At 35.2% G+C, this 16,132-nt stretch overlaps 1 protein-coding gene across 2 annotated transcripts in view; it reads left to right on the forward strand.

Annotated features, from left to right (window-relative positions):
* LOC145695173 (uncharacterized) overlaps positions 1–12,638 on the forward strand; it is a 53,663-nt gene extending 41,025 nt beyond the window's left edge. The window contains exons 3-5 of one of the 2 annotated variants that reach the window (XM_081772133.1): positions 2,453–2,905; positions 4,485–4,539; positions 11,430–12,637. In XM_081772133.1, coding sequence (XP_081628259.1) covers positions 2,453–2,905; positions 4,485–4,539; positions 11,430–12,388 — 1,467 coding nt within the window. In that variant the 3' untranslated portion in view covers positions 12,389–12,637. Of the gene's footprint in view, positions 1–2,452; positions 2,906–4,484; positions 4,540–11,429 lie in introns of both variants that reach the window. The other variant, XM_081772134.1, reaches the window with a different exon arrangement.
* Positions 12,639–16,132: the final 3,494 nt, after the last annotated feature.

The following is a 16,132-nucleotide window of genomic DNA, read 5'->3' on the forward strand; positions in this document are numbered from 1 at the left end:
AATCATTTTGGATATGAGTGTGCATACTGGTATAATATGATACCGATAATAATTGCTATAAAACTGACGCAAACAAGTGTTGTATCAGTGATTAGATTAGGGAAAAAAAGTACTAGCAGATGCACATGAATATAACGTACATTCCAGCAGTAAGTTCAATGTTTCTTTACTTTCCCATAACATTATTTGTTTTCCCGTGTTTATTACTTTTTATTTTCATTCTCTATAATCAATATAGTGCAGATTTTTTTTTTTTTTTTTTCATTTTCGCCAAGAGTGCGTCGTACATTTGAAGGCTCTTAGATTCTCATAAATGCGGTAATTTATTTGGGTGTTGAATTGATTGAATGATCGAAGTTTCTGTTATTTATAGTTAACTTAGATAACCAGAGATATGTTTTGACGCATCAAAAATATATATTCTTTTTTTAATCTTACATTCAATTTTATTCTATTTTATTTTACTTTGACTCAAATTTCTGTAAATATTGATATAGTCTACTATGTACTATAAGTTATAAACTACAGAACTAAAATTTCCGTATTAATACGATCTGAACTAGAATTGAATGCATAATTTTCGTAGATTTTTTTCTTTGAAATGTTTATTTTGAAAATATTCAGAATTTTTGAAATAATTTAATGTACAGAAAGAAAAATTAATTCCTAAATTTGAGAGCAAAAAATTATGACAAAAAAGACCCGATTTTCTTACTTCTTAATATTCCTTTTACTGGAAACGTTAACGTTTCATTTTACCTTATCACTAGTAACTCATTTCTTCCTCATTTTGAGGAAAAAGGAAACAATTTGAAATAAGTAATCAAGTTTACACGTGGTTTTCAATGTAGATTTTGTTCTTAATTCCAAAAATGTCACTTTGTGTAATTAGAACCTTTACGCTCTTGTTCAAATCGTATCTAACCATTCACCTCTCTAAAAGGACGCATTATCATAAGTAGAGACCAGATGTTGAGAGTAATAGATAGACACTTGTGATCCAAAATAGGCAATAAATTAGGCATACTCGAAATAATGATGATATCTCGAATCTAACATCCAGTAACATCCAGAAATTAAAATTAAGTCACCCGTAATGTTAAAATAATGTATAATGATGTGTGTTCGTTGCTTTTAGAGAATTTTCCCTAATCAAAGAAGCGTGGAATTCATCCCATATGTGTCCAATAAATTATTTACAGTATTTTATCACTTCACAAGGGCAGTTCAATCACATTACAGTAGTCTGAAGTAAACAATTATTGGTCATTTTGAAATGAGTAGATTAATTATTAAACACTTTAATTTGGTGCGTTTTGGTAGTCCATCAGAAGAAATCATTAATTATGTTTCCAAATGATAACCAGGCATACAATTATTTATTTATATTTTTGTTTTTTCAGTTTTTTGTTTGATAATTATGTCTTTGACTTTACAATACAGTTTTAAATATCTCGAATGATCTTCCCATTTTCGCTAGTGTAACCGGGGCATATTTAAAAAGCACACAGGAACATTAGGATTAGTACATTTTTATCTTTGACAGGGTATCTATCGGTCACGAAAGGCACGAAAAAGTCACGAAATTTAGCTTTTGGTATATATATATATATATATATTATCTGTACATATATAAGTACAGACTGGAAACTTTTATTCTATAAAACGTAAAAATTCATCACCAAAAACTCTATGGTTGACTTTAGACGCTACCAAATCGCAACCAAAGCACGCTTCTGTCGTATGATTGAAAATTCGACCTAATTCGCCCTTGAGAATGTTACAAAATTTTATGGTTTGGTAAAGAAAAGATGACGGAAAAGTCACGAAATTTCATTTTGGAATTTTAGTAGACACTCTGTTTCAGCACTTTCCAATTTTCTTTAATTTGTCTCAGTTCTTGTTAGCCGCAATGACTCCCCTCTTCTTGGAGCAACATTTATCATGTATGGGGTAGAGCTAGATCCTGACCTGGAGGAGGAGCTAGACCCTGACCTGGAAAATCCTTTAGAATAAGAGATCTATGTATAGTTATCCTAATGAAATCCCAATTTTAGACAATACAAAGAATACTCAATTTTTTATCATTTAAGCTATAATATAGGCAATACAGAGCGGCTTAATATCCGAACTCTAAACATAACTGTACGTAGGACAGTTGTATTTTGACTTGATATATTGATCTTAAATAGTCAAGGAAGATTCATATTTGTTTATTAATGGCATAACATAGCTTTTTAAAGAGAGGTGGGTAGCCAGAACTTTTTGAATAAAATATTGTGGAATAGAATAAAAGAACCTAATATGAATGATATCTAAAAGCAGGTAGATGGAGAGGGCGCTATTTGTCCATTTTTAGTAGAGAAATGTTGCCAATATAGATGCATTCGAAGAATATATTTCTTAACGGTTAATATAGTATGATATTTATTGATATATATCCTAATTGCAGGCTCATTGGTGGTCAATATCCTCAGAAACTCCACATCACCAATCCAGGTATAAGAAGCCGTCGTGGTCTTATCAAAGTCAACAGAATATTCAATTAAAAGCACCGAAACAAAATCAACAAAATGTTCTGTCAAAGGTACCGAAACAAAGGCAAGAAAGTGCTCTATCAAAAATACCGGAAAAAAGTCAACGAATTCAACCAGAAGTATCGAAGGAAAGATATGCTGAACGTAATTTTCTATCAAATGTACCGGAAAAAAGTCAGCAGATTGAACCAGAAGTATCGAAAGAAAGATATTATGAACAGAATGTTCTGTCAAAGATGATGAAATGTAGAGGCTACGTACCAGTACTTGTAGAAATACCTTCAGCGCCTAACTTAAGTGAGCAATGCGATAATGTAAAAAATGAACCCCCGATTGTAGAGACTGTGGAACCTGCTATTGGGAGCTTTGTAAGTTTCTTATTAAATATAAGTTGTTTTAAATCCTTCTTTGTGCTTTCTATTTACAGCTGTAGCGGAGTATTTTAATTTTTAAGTTTGCAATAAATATGTAAATGAATTAACTTCGTTGTTTGATGAAGTTTTAGATTATAGTGATTGTACAGCTGCCAGTAAATTGCTTACCTGTTTCCTATATGTCTTTCGCATGTCTTCTATGTGTTGCGAATAGAAACGTTTTTAGTACAGTTCTGTCGTGCTAGAGAACACCATTCTCTGTAACTATCTATAAACGCTCTCTGTTTCGCCCTTCCTGCTGGTCTAGTGGCTAGCGCGCACGCCTTGGGGTACGGAGTCCTACGTTCGATTCCCGGTAGGACAGCCTTGAAAATTGGAACACATTACGGTGGTTAAGATTCCACGTTAAACTGTAAATTCACATTTCATATAGCCTCGGTGCTGAAAATGAACGTTAGATCTGAAACTATTTTTTTTTTTTTTTTTTTTTTTTTTAATAAAGAAGGAGATGTAGAGAGAAGGAATATTCTTTTGCTGGTTGCAGTTCAGGACTGACGGACATATGAATGATCAGGTTGTTTTGAAAATGAATGGATTTGTCTATAGTAGTACAGGGATCAGCCTGGAAAGTGACTACGAGACATTTATTATAGGTAACAGAAATTGTTGAGAGTTCATTTGAGGTTATTTTTGACATGAGTTGGACACTAATATGAAATGAGCTTATTGTGTTCGCACTTTTTACTATTTTAGATCTATATCGTCCGTAATCCGTCTCGAAGCATAAGATAAAATCGGGAAGTAACAAAACAAACAAAAAAAAAAAAGTATTAAAAAGATTTTTATGACATTGTTTCTTAAAACTGAAAATCCAAAATTCAACATTAATTCTGGCAGTCTTGTTAATTAATGTTTATTATTATTATTATTATTATTATTATTATTATTATTATTATTATTATTATTATTATTATTATTATTATTATTATTATTATTAGTGAACATTAAGGTGCAAAAGACGCCCTAGAAGGAACCAGACAGTGTTAGTAAACATTGTGCAAATTTTGATTATTGTGGCAATAAGGCGATAATCGAAGGTCAATTGGACTGCCTCAGTTATAGAAAAACATTATTTATCCAGTTTTAAGATCAGGATACGGTAATTTTACTTGTACTTTTATTTACCTATTTATTTTTGTTCTTTATAGCACAGAAGAAGTATAAGACCCTGTAGGGTCTTGAAAGAAAAATGAAATTAAAGCTTTCAGCTCTTTAGGCTAAAGGAGATAACACACGGACACAATGTTGTTTATCACAAACTCAGGCCTGGGATCGAAGCAGGGATTCCTAGGATCGAATTACGTTTGAATGAAATTTTTCTCTAGCAAGGACATTTGACATATTTAACGGTGCACATATAGTGTTAAAATGACATCTTAATTTTAAGTAAATCGTGTTAGGTATGGCCAGAGAGGGTAAAAACTTACCATTTACTAATAGAAGTAGATAATTTGTAAACTGATATTAACCTTTGGACACAAAGTGAACTAAACTTTTTTCCTTTCATTATCAGTTTTCCGATGTTACGATTGCAGAAGCTGACTCTTCAGAACTGCTGCCTGAGGAAGGTATGTGGAAACGAGTGTTATTGGTTTATTTGTTAAGTAATATATTAAAAAAATCAATGTGTAGTGAGGAAAGTCCTTGTGAAGTTTCCGTTAATTTAAAGTAAAATAATAGCCTACAGTATACAGAAAAATTGAGTGTGTTGCATAGAAAGCCTGTGTAAAAGTTTATACTGGCACAAAGTGATACAGTAATTAGCCAGGTATAGTCAATATATTACAGTGCAAAATTGCATAAAAGAAAGAAAGAAAAAAAAAAAAACTTGAACGTACATGAAACCGTAATTCAGATATATTTATTTAAAATGTCAGATTGTGCAAGTGACACATATTATAATCAAAAGGAAAGAAAGATTTTACTCACCAAATGCATCTCTTCTACTTTTAACCTCTGTTACTTTTTTTCGACACCCAATATCAGCAATAGTAGGACTATAGGATCCTCTTATATACTTTTAATGTAGATTACTGTTAAATGATATTCCTTTCTCTTGCAGTTTAAATATTGTCCTGTTGATTCTAATGTACCAATTTTACACTGTCGCTGAAATTTACTAAAGATCTTGATAAATGAAATAATATACAAACTATTACTTACCAGAAGATATTTTACAATGTCGTCATATTCGAAATTCTACATTTCCGAAAGTCTGCGTAGCCAAATCCTGTGCTTCATTGATTCATGCTATGCTGTGATTGACAAATGTATAGTTATTGTTGTGAAATTCCATTTACATTTGTGTGTTCACAAAACCATAAGTTACATGGAGACACAATTGGACCATCATGATGTGCAACAGGCCACATCACTTTTGAAACTATTGTGCATTAACCAATGAAAGTTAATTTTTGTCAATTCTTGGACATTGATCTACAATAAGTGTGGAAGAAATTAAATAAAATCTTTGATTTTTACGTCTTACGATTATGCCGGCTAGGCTAAAGGAGACGGTGATAATGAGAAATGAATGGAAGGGTGTAATGAAGAAAGTGGGAGGAAACGGCAGAACCCCGAGGAAGCCCACGCACACGGTGTTTGTTCACCACAAAGTTCACTTGGCGTGAACTAGGATAGAACCAGGGACCACATGCACCAGAGGTGAACGCTCTACCACTGAGCCACCGCGGCCCCTATAAGTGTGGAAGAGTTCGACAGACCATGGTTTCTCCATCCTACGCTGAAATACGGAGGCGTCATGGTGTAGGGTTCAATTTGGAAAAATGATCTTAGCACTTAATTTCTTGCGATGGACATATTAATGCTCCGATTTATTGCAAGATGAATTACTTCACGTTTTTGAAACAGGCGAACTGCAGTCATGGATGACGGGGCAAAGATGATCTCACTGGAGAAGGCAAAATGTAGTTCAAACTGCCGTGGATTCTATCGCGAATGTGGTACGAGGGACGTTCCGAAAGTAAGTTTCATTTGTTTTAAACAAGAAGATGGTACACCAGGTGAAATGAACAATTGTCATAAGAAACCCACTTGTTAGTGGTTCAACGACGGAAGAAGTGTCAGCGGAGGTGGAATAACACCTGCACAGAGCGCCGAAGAAGAGAGAGTAGCAGCAGACTGGCGTGTCCGAGGTTATTCGAGTACAAATCACAATGGCAGACAGACGTGTGCTGACAACGTGATCGCCAATGGAAGTGAGCGCCGTTATCCGGTATGAATGGGCACGTAGGACTAGTGTGTCCGTTATCCGTAAACGCCTACAGACCGTATATGGTGAAGAAGTCATGTCTCGTCAGGTGGTTGGTCGCTGGTGTTGCATATTCAGTGAAGGAAGGCAGAGTGTGGAGGATGAAGATGAAGTGGACGTCCCTCCGCATCCACGAATGAAAACAACATTGCTAGAGTACAGGACATACTGTTAGCGGACAGCTGCATAACGGTATCAGACGTGGTGTCCACACTGCTTATTGGTCGTGCTCAGCCCCATCTCATGCTCCATGATGTTTTGAGTTACCGAAAAATATCTGCAAGATGGGTGCCGAAAAACCTGACCCCGGATCACAAGAGTGCAAAAATGGGAATCAGCCTCGATTACTTGATGCGGTACGTACGAGAGGGAAATCAGGTCCTGTTCAGAATCATCACAGGCAATGAGACGTAGCTGCATTACTTTACCCCAGAAACCAAGGCTGCCTCAATGATATAGAAGCATCCCGGTTCACCAGTGAGGAAAAAATTCAGAGTGTCACCGTCCACAGGAAAGGTTGGGACCACAGTGTTCTGGGACGCGAAAGGTATGATTCTTCTTGATTTTCTCCATGAGGTGATCATACTGCGACATCCTCAACGAACTCAGGTCCACCATTCGACGAAAGAGACCAGGGCTCTTGAGTGAAGGTGTTGTGCTCTTGGACAGCAACGCAAAGTCACACGGAGCAATTCTTACACAAGATCAGATTCGTTGCTTCGGATGGGAGAGATTGGATCACCTTGCCTACAGCCCCGATCTTGCCCCATCAGACTTTCGCCTGTTCCCTGGATTGAAAGCTGCACACTCAGGATGTCACTTTCAAAACAATGCTGAGGTAAAGCAGACTGTGCGACAATTCCTTGCATCGCAGGGTACCAAGTTTTACTAGAGTAGTTTTTTTTAAACTGATTGCACGCTACAACAAGTGTCTCAATGTCAGTGGCGACTATGTAGAAAAATGGTGAAATGTGTATAGTTCGTGATGTCATGGTGTATTTGTGTTTGTCAATAAAGTTTCCGTGAGAAAAGAAATGAGGAAACTTACTTTTGGAACGTCCCTTGTGTATCCTACAACTAAAATAGGGCAAACAACAGTTCCTGAGGAACTCTGTGATGAACGGTACTACCCGTCACAGCATGTTATCACTGATTTACTGGATACCATGCCACGTACAGTTACCAAGGAATCTGCACCAAGCATTAAATCCGACATCAGGATTTTTTTTTCTATTATGAACTGGTACGTAGAAATGGCCACTGGCTCATTTTTTGGGTGTCGATTTATTTAAATCAGGATAGTGTGGTCTTTTATATATAATTTCATTTATCAATATTTTTAGTAAATTTCAGTGATAATGTAGAATTGATACATCGCAACCAACAGAATCACAAAGAAGCCGCGAAGGGAACTAATTTAATTTAAACGTAGGAGAACGCTTTACTTGTAATTTGCTGATATTGGGATTTTAAAAAATATGTAACAGATTTTACTGAAGCTATGATCCCCTTAAACATAGAAAGGGCGTATTTGGTAGGTACAACTTGACCTTTCTTTCCTTTTGATATTATTTATTTACTGTAACATATAATGATTACGTTTTGTAGGTTAATGGAGATGATGAGAAAGAGAGAAATGAAGATATTGTTGCAATAGAATAATAAAATGGGAGGAGAAGGGGAAATTTCAAGGAAACTAATGCATATCCTTCTCGTCCATCGCAAAGCGTATGTAACGCGGCTTGAAATAATATATGAACTTACTACTTCTGGTCTGAATCATTTGCCACTAAATCGCTACGATGCTATTGAAGATGGAGGAATTAAAATCTTTTAATCAACGATGCATATAATGCATCACTGTGAATATAGCAGTCCATATATGTTTATTTTAGAATTTTTAAGAAGTGCAAACAAAACAACTTCGCACGTTAAAGTTATTTTTAAGTATGTTTCTAGAAATACAACTCAAGTTTGTGGAGCCGACTCTGTTAATGAAAATAGGTAATGTGATACAAAATCATTGACGAAGCAAAAGTTTGTTGAAATTATTTAATCAGTACAGTTGTGTTTTACATGCATTAAAGAAATTCATTGTACCTAAGTATTGGGTGATAAGTTTATAGACGAAGGTGCTGGAAATGAAATATGCTGTGACCAGTTTTAGTGAACCAAAACTAAATAGGTTTGACTTAATAGTAGTCAGCTTTTCATTTTAAAAAAGGCACTAAATTCTTTTATATATAAACATTGTACACTATAAACATAGTAAAATAATTAAGATGTTACATATTAACTTATGCAGATGCCAGAGTTATCAAAGATCATGAGGTACAAATACGCGTGAGCCTATTTATATATATATATATATATATATATATATATATATATATATATATATATATATATATATATAAGTTATTTTGAGTGAGCATGAATGGAATTTCGATGCTAAACAGGAAATTTCTTTGGATTGAATTTAAGAGAAGCTTTTAATGTAAAATATGCAAAATTATTATGGAAATATCTTAGAATCAGTTTGATAAAATCTGTTACAGCTTATTAAACGTACAGAACACATCTTAAACTTGAACACAATACTAACCTTGTTGATCATCATCATTACATAAAACATGAAGGTTAATATTGTGTTAAACTTTTACGTCTTATTTATTGAGCGCATATGTTACATAATCTTTATGTGGAATCAAAGAAGATTGTACTAAAGTGGTAAAGCAATAAGAAAAATGAATAACAAGTTTTAAACTGAGTGTACAAAATGAAACTCTTTATTATCTCTTTAAATGAAGTGTTATTTTGTTGAATAGAGGTAAATGTGTAATCACTGATACTGGTATGAATCAAGTCACATCTTTTATATATGTGTCTTCAGTGAAATTGTGTACGATGCAAATATTGACAGGAAGACATTGTTTGCCGTACTCTGCAATACCACCATATTAACAGATGACCAAACTAACAAAGTTATATTTTTCTCCAAATAGTACTACATATTTCAAATCCATATTAAACGAAAACATATATTATTCACTGTTACAAGGTAAGGACACCACAGTATCACAAACATCCAAATTTTGAAGACATCCACACAAGTAATAACGTTCAGTGTCTAGTAAATAAGACGGACTGGACAATGTATATCCAAAGCACCTTACTGTCTAATACTATGACCATTATTTGACTTACCATATTTGGAATGAAAATGAACAAGTTACAAGGAATTGAAAATTTCAACTTTTTTTTCCCCCTCGAAAGACTTTGTTTCGGAAAAGTGTTTAGGTAAAAGTGATTGAATGTATCACATTCAATCACGTAGAATTTTTAAAAGTCGTAAAGACCATAATGGCGTTAGCAGCAACATGATACCTGAAACCCAACAGCGTGACGTGAGTAGTATACGGGTTTTACTTGTTATTACTTACAGAGAATAATTAATTGTTAGCCTAACCAGAAACTAAAATACTAATAACCAGAGACTAATAACCGTACCAATAATCGAGTTTTGTTTATTATTCATGACAAAATCAGAAACGAGCCGCGTACCTAACGATTTTGTCTGCCACAGCAAGGAGTCCATAAGCATGCTCAGAGAAATGTGCTGAGGCTGGCGCTCCACGTTCACAGCAGACTAAAATGTTACCATTCACCTGAGTGGTAACAGCGCCCTTGAGAGGCGTTACGCTTCAAATCACGATAGAGACATGGAATTACAGTAGTCAGTGTTCTTTATTGGGTATGTTGCTACACTTGTAGCCGCGGTAAAACGTTCTTCATTAACTTACCTAACAATCCGTTCAACAAGAGAAAGCAAAAATACTCTTTCTAATTATATACTCTAAATATATTTTTAAGAGTTATCAGTGATTTTATTTATTTTTTAATGTTAATGCCGGTAACACCGGTTGCATGAACACCACGCCCTTGCTGAAACCGTTTCGGATATAATGAAGATGATGGTAGGAATTGCTATAGTGGATAAAGTGACATATTGAATGTTTGTAATGTTTGGTACTTCTCTTTGTTTATGTAACACTACAGAAACAGTTTTTGATACTTGTAATTACAAGTTCTCGCAAATTTAAGTGTTGCTAACTTTACCAACGTTTAATCTATCTCCTACGGCATTATATTTTTACGACTGTTGAAAACTATCTACCTGATTGGATGTCAGTTTTTCAGGTTTTTTTTTTTTTTTTTTTTTTTTTTTTTTTTTTTTGAAAAATTGAATTTTCAGTCACTTTAACTTTTTTTTCTTATTTATTCTAAGTAGGTCATTTTATGATCATAGTATTTGACAATAAGATACTTTATATGTGCATTACTCGATTCGTCTCACTTCGTTATTACTGTTATAGAGACCTCCAAAAATTAGATGTTAGTGATACTGTGGCGTCTTTTGTTAGTATCACTGAATAATAAAGGTGGTACTGTATGTTTTTGTTTAATATGTGGATTTGAAATATGTAATAACCTCACGTATTTTCATTTAAAAATGCAACTTTATGTTGGGTTCGCAACAATGTTAATTACAGAGTATGTCGAACAATGACCCCGTACATCTTGCATCGTACAAAATTTCAGCGATTTCTGTGTATTAGTTCGAAAGGCCGTTTCAAGATACATGATTCTCCTTGTGTTAATTGTGAGTAAATATAGTTATTTGAATGTGGTAATAATAAATTACCCGTAGAAATTGATTTAAAGTTGTTAGAACTCCTGCACTATTTGCGATGGAGATTGCGATCGCGAGGATGGGAATAAAATTGGTATGATTAAGATATTAAAATGTAACAGATTCTAAGTGCAACAGAGTACTTGAGAACAAAAGTTTGTAGGTGGGAAGATAATAGTAATTGTTATGTTTATATTATCCATTTTTTCTTCAAAACGAGAATACTGTAGTTTGAGGCTCCTAGTAGCTAAGTGGTTAAAACTCCCCTCACATTCCGTGCTCGTCTGAACACATTGGTTCGAATATTACAAGCTAGAGATCCATATCTCATGATCTGGCTGTATTGCAAATAACTAATGACTGGTTTGTATACTATCGTTTGGTAGGTAATGCTAATCAGATATGTTATAACTTTTTTGTTTTCTTTTTTACTCGTTTTCATAAAGACGTGTTAGGAATTCAAACCAACATATAATTTTTTTTTCCTCTTTCAGTATTTTATGATAGGATGATACCAGATGACCAAGTAATAAAAATGTGTGACAGTGCACTGAGAGCCATAGAAGAAGGTCGAAATCCTTTGTCTGTGTTGAAAAGAGGCTTCACCTTTCAACTGAATAAAGGACAACCATTAAACGTGCTTGAAAACAGTGAAACTCAAGTGCAAGTTGTGAACTCTCCAACGCCGTCAATTACACCAATTGTGCAAACAAGTACTCAGTCGGTCTTACTTTCATCCGAACCACACATAAACTCACTCACTAATAAGCAGGGTCAGTCGTTACAAAAGCCACCATTGAAATCAATATTGAAGAGGACTAGATTTAATTCCGCACTGCAGTCAATATTGCTACAGCCTAAACATTGGCGGAAATGGCAGACTGGAAAAGAACAAGATTATGTTCCTACAGCTTTTTTAGCATCTGATGATTCATACCAGTCAAATAAGGCGATAAGTGAAATATTTATTCGCGAGTGTCCATCGTGTTTGTCCCAAAATGACATAGTGGAAGAAAAAGGTATACAAGTTGATCCATTAAAATATGAAAAGTCTGCTCAGGTTTTGTGTGTTGATGGTGAAATAACTGACATGATACCTGCGAATTACAGCAGGATGTTATTAAGGATCCAACAAAATCAATTAAGTGATTACAGTTATGTGCATGGAATTAACTCACGGTCAGTACATAATACACAGTTTATTCAACCAATTGAGTCATGTCTGTTATCACGTCAGTCACAACAATTACAAGATTATCGAAAACAGTATGAAAGTTCACCTTATTCAAGAACTTTTGCCAGTCCTGTGGACTTACCTGTAAGCGAATCAATTAGTGGATATCGCAGTGCCTCGTACAGAAGTATAACACCAAGTGAACAATATACAAATCAAAGTAAACCATTCGATTTTCGACGCGCAAAAGAACAAGAATATTATGGAAGTTACAGATAATGAAATTGTTATGTATGTGAAATTCAGTTACATTTTGTATATAAAACTTTTGAAATAAACAAAGACGAAAGATATATATATGAATCATCGTATCAAACATGGAGGAAATGGAATATATATATTTCCATTGCATTTTTTTTTCTTTTTAAATATAGCCAAGAAATACGTAGAAGTAGCTGACTATGGGAAGCATTTTCTTTTTGTTCATGCGGTAATACTAAGCAATCAAAATTGGCAATTGAAGTTCGGTCACTTGAACACCAATCAGCAACCTCTTATCTGGTATTTAGTAACAAAACAATAGTAACTGACACTTTTTTTTTTTTTTTTTTTTTTTTTTTTTTAGTGTAAACGGCAGCATTGATGAAAAGAGGTACAAATTAGAAAAGTAATTGGATCTAACTGATTTTAAAAAAGTAAACTTACTTTTTACTTATTTCATGAGATACTAAAGCGATTTATGACATACACTAACATCCATCCCAAATAAATATGTATGAGACACTTCGGATTTAGACAGTATCCTTCTTCTATAATGAAGGCAAGAGGTATGGAAGGGTTTTTGGAAATGTAATCCCGCAGGAAGAAAGGGATTATTTGTTCCCAAAGAATACTCAAGAGTCAGAAAGTACTGATGTTGGGAGTTATAAAATTCACCATGATATTATAATTTCCTGTTTGAACATTTCTCGAAATTAAACTTTGTATGTTTGGGGAGGGGGATTAATTTGTCAAAGAGTGAAGAAAACAATTCAATTTGAAGTCGCTGGGAACGTGATTTCGAGTTAGGAAGTGACAATTTAAGTTAAAACGTGAAATCAACTTAAATGTAAACAATCACTTGTCCAAGCGTTTTAGAAATTAAACTCCCAAGAAAGAAAAGGAATGAAATTTTATAATCATGAAACTTTTACAGATTTAAAATTTTGCGAATTTATCATCATGCACAAATTAGAAGGAAAGAAATTGTGGATAGGGATCACTTTTGGTATGATTGCTGCTAACTTGAGCAGGTACTTACAATCTCGAACATTTAGAATTTGAAATCCTGGAAGAAGAGGAAGAATTTTACTATTAACAGTGTTTGTTTTGTTTAGCCGGGGTTTTAAGACACGAAATTGTGCAGTGTGGGCTTTTCGATACACGGAATACAAATACGTATGTGATTCACATGCTCGAATCCAATTTCCTACAAGTTGAGGAGGCGCCAAATACTGTTTGCAGTAACACGCTAGGAATATTTTCGTATACTTAATAAATATATAAGATTAAGTTCACATTTTTAGTACTAACTACCGGTATAATAAAAAATGCACTTATCTTACGTTTATCCTTGACAGTGATTCCGGTCAATTATTCTTCAACCTTTGTCTGATCAGTTTCTTTGATATAGTTAGAACACAAGCATATCACATCTTGTATCTTGTTTTCTTCTATTGTAGAGTATATCTCAAAATGTGTATATTTTTTATTACCTATAGTAGACTTACATCACTTACAAGAATCAAATTTTTAAAGAAATAGAGGAAAGGATGTCACTTTGGACACTTTTTAAACTCTTTCTATTTAATTACTCCTTTAATGCATATTTATGGCAGGAATCACAAAAGTGTAATTTCTTATAATAGAAAATAATTCTTGGAGAAAGATACGTGAAGGGCAGATTTGAACAGATGTGGAGCACATTTGAGCAGCTGCATTTTTATTACAAACACATATCAAAATGGAAAATTTTCTTTTCCAGCCGGTTTACTTGTGACTGGCGCGAGCATCTTTGGTACACGGGCTCCCGGGTTCGATTCCGGGTATGGTAGATGTATAAAATTTGAACGCATTACGTGGTTGCCCACGTCTCTTAACCTCGATGCTGGAGAGATACTAAACTCCAACAAACAAACAAAACGGGAAAAAAGGCTCTTCATTGTATTCACTGTCAGGGAGGATAACAGAGAAGAAAAAAATAGAAACATAAGGAAATAAAAGCAACGAACTTACCAGGGTAGAGTAATGCTAGCGACACTTTGTCGGAACTAAAGATTTTCAAATGTTCATATGGTTCTAAATATCATGAGAAATCATTAACACGGGACTTATTTCATACACGACAGCGCAATGCTAAATTTGCGTTTTAGATTGCTATAATCGTCATAACAATTATAATTACTTATTGCATTATTTGCGTATCGTTGCAATCTGCAAATTTTTCAAAGGTTGATACAGAATGACGTTCCAGCTTGCTAACGTTACTCTGCGGAGGATACGGTAAATTTGGGCGTATAGAAAATTGAATGTGATTCTGACCAAATATCTATTGGGATGACAAGAAAAAATATAGAGGCTTATCAGCTTAATGAAAGCACCTAAATATCAATTTAATGACCAGATTAATATGTCGTTGAACCATCTTTTGAATTGTTATGTGACGAATGGAATCATAGAGGTCGTGAATGATAGCAGGGGGAATATTACATCTTTCCGCGTGTAGTGCATCATTCAGTTCTGTGAGAGAGAATAGAGGCGGAAATCTCCGCCGGATTCATATCTCAAAATGGACTACAGATGTTCAACTATATTTAGGCTGGGCATTGGGTAGGTGTTCAACTTCATCTCAATGTTTCTTAAACCACACCGCAACAGCTTCAGCTGTGTGAATGGAAGCATTATCATCCTGGGGCATAACACCATTGTCCGGAAACAACATCTGGACCATAGGATACCCGTAAGATGGTGACATAATGACGGGCATTGACAGACCGGCAAACCGTCAGCACAGGAGCCACTGAAAACCAGGAAATTGCGACCCACAGCATCACAAAGCCGCTGTCATATTTTGCGGTAGAGCGGAGACAATGCGGATCATATGCTTCTTTCGGTGTCCGCCACAAGTAAATATGGTCCGTGGTTTTAAATATGGTAAACGATGATTCATCCGACCATATCACACATTTCTAATCGTCAGCAGTCATGTTGCATGTTCGCGGCACCATTGGCGTCTGCTAAAGCGTTATGGTCCCTTATCAGTGGTTACACTCATGCAAGCCGACCCTGTATGTCTATGTCATGTAATTCACGGCAGACTGTTTTTCGATACAGGCTGTGCGATATCCTGCTTAAGTTCCTCTGTTACTGGCGCACTATAGTTCTGAGTGACAATCCTCTCTAATTCTCGGCGGGACCTGTCACTGAGATTTTTCTTTGACCATTGTTCCTTTCCGCCGATGCAGTTTTGTCGTGAGTTTTGTAGGCTAACATCACATTGGGCACTGTCCCTCGCGACGCAGCCACTTTGTTGCTCATTTGCTTTGCATTTTGTTTAAATACGACGATCAGTCAATTAGGTAACTTATTCTCCTAAATATCTGTCTTATGATATCTGTACTGAATTGGCGCAAGTGACATACAGTGACTGAGCAAAACGCATGGGATAGTAGGTCACTGCTTCGCGGATGGACACCACGTATGCTCAACGCCACCTGCAGGGCTCCGTGATTTCTTCAGTTGTGTGTAAGACGTTGTGGGAACTGGCTGTGTGAGTGATCCAGTAAAATGCAACGTCGTCGTGAGTTGACGGCATTCGAACGTGGCATGGTGGTGGGTGCCCGACGCATGGAACATTCGATTTCGGAGGTGGTGCAGGAATTCGGCTTCCCACGTTCAACCGTGTCGAGGGTGTACCGAGAATGGGTAAATGAAGGTGTCACAGTCCACAACAGACACCATACCGGGCGTCCAGAGGCCCTCAAC

The sequence above is a fragment of the Thermobia domestica genome, chromosome 9, assembly GCF_964235325.1.
Source record: "Thermobia domestica chromosome 9, izTheDome1.hap1.1, whole genome shotgun sequence".
Classification (NCBI taxonomy): domain Eukaryota; kingdom Metazoa; phylum Arthropoda; class Insecta; order Zygentoma; family Lepismatidae; genus Thermobia; species Thermobia domestica.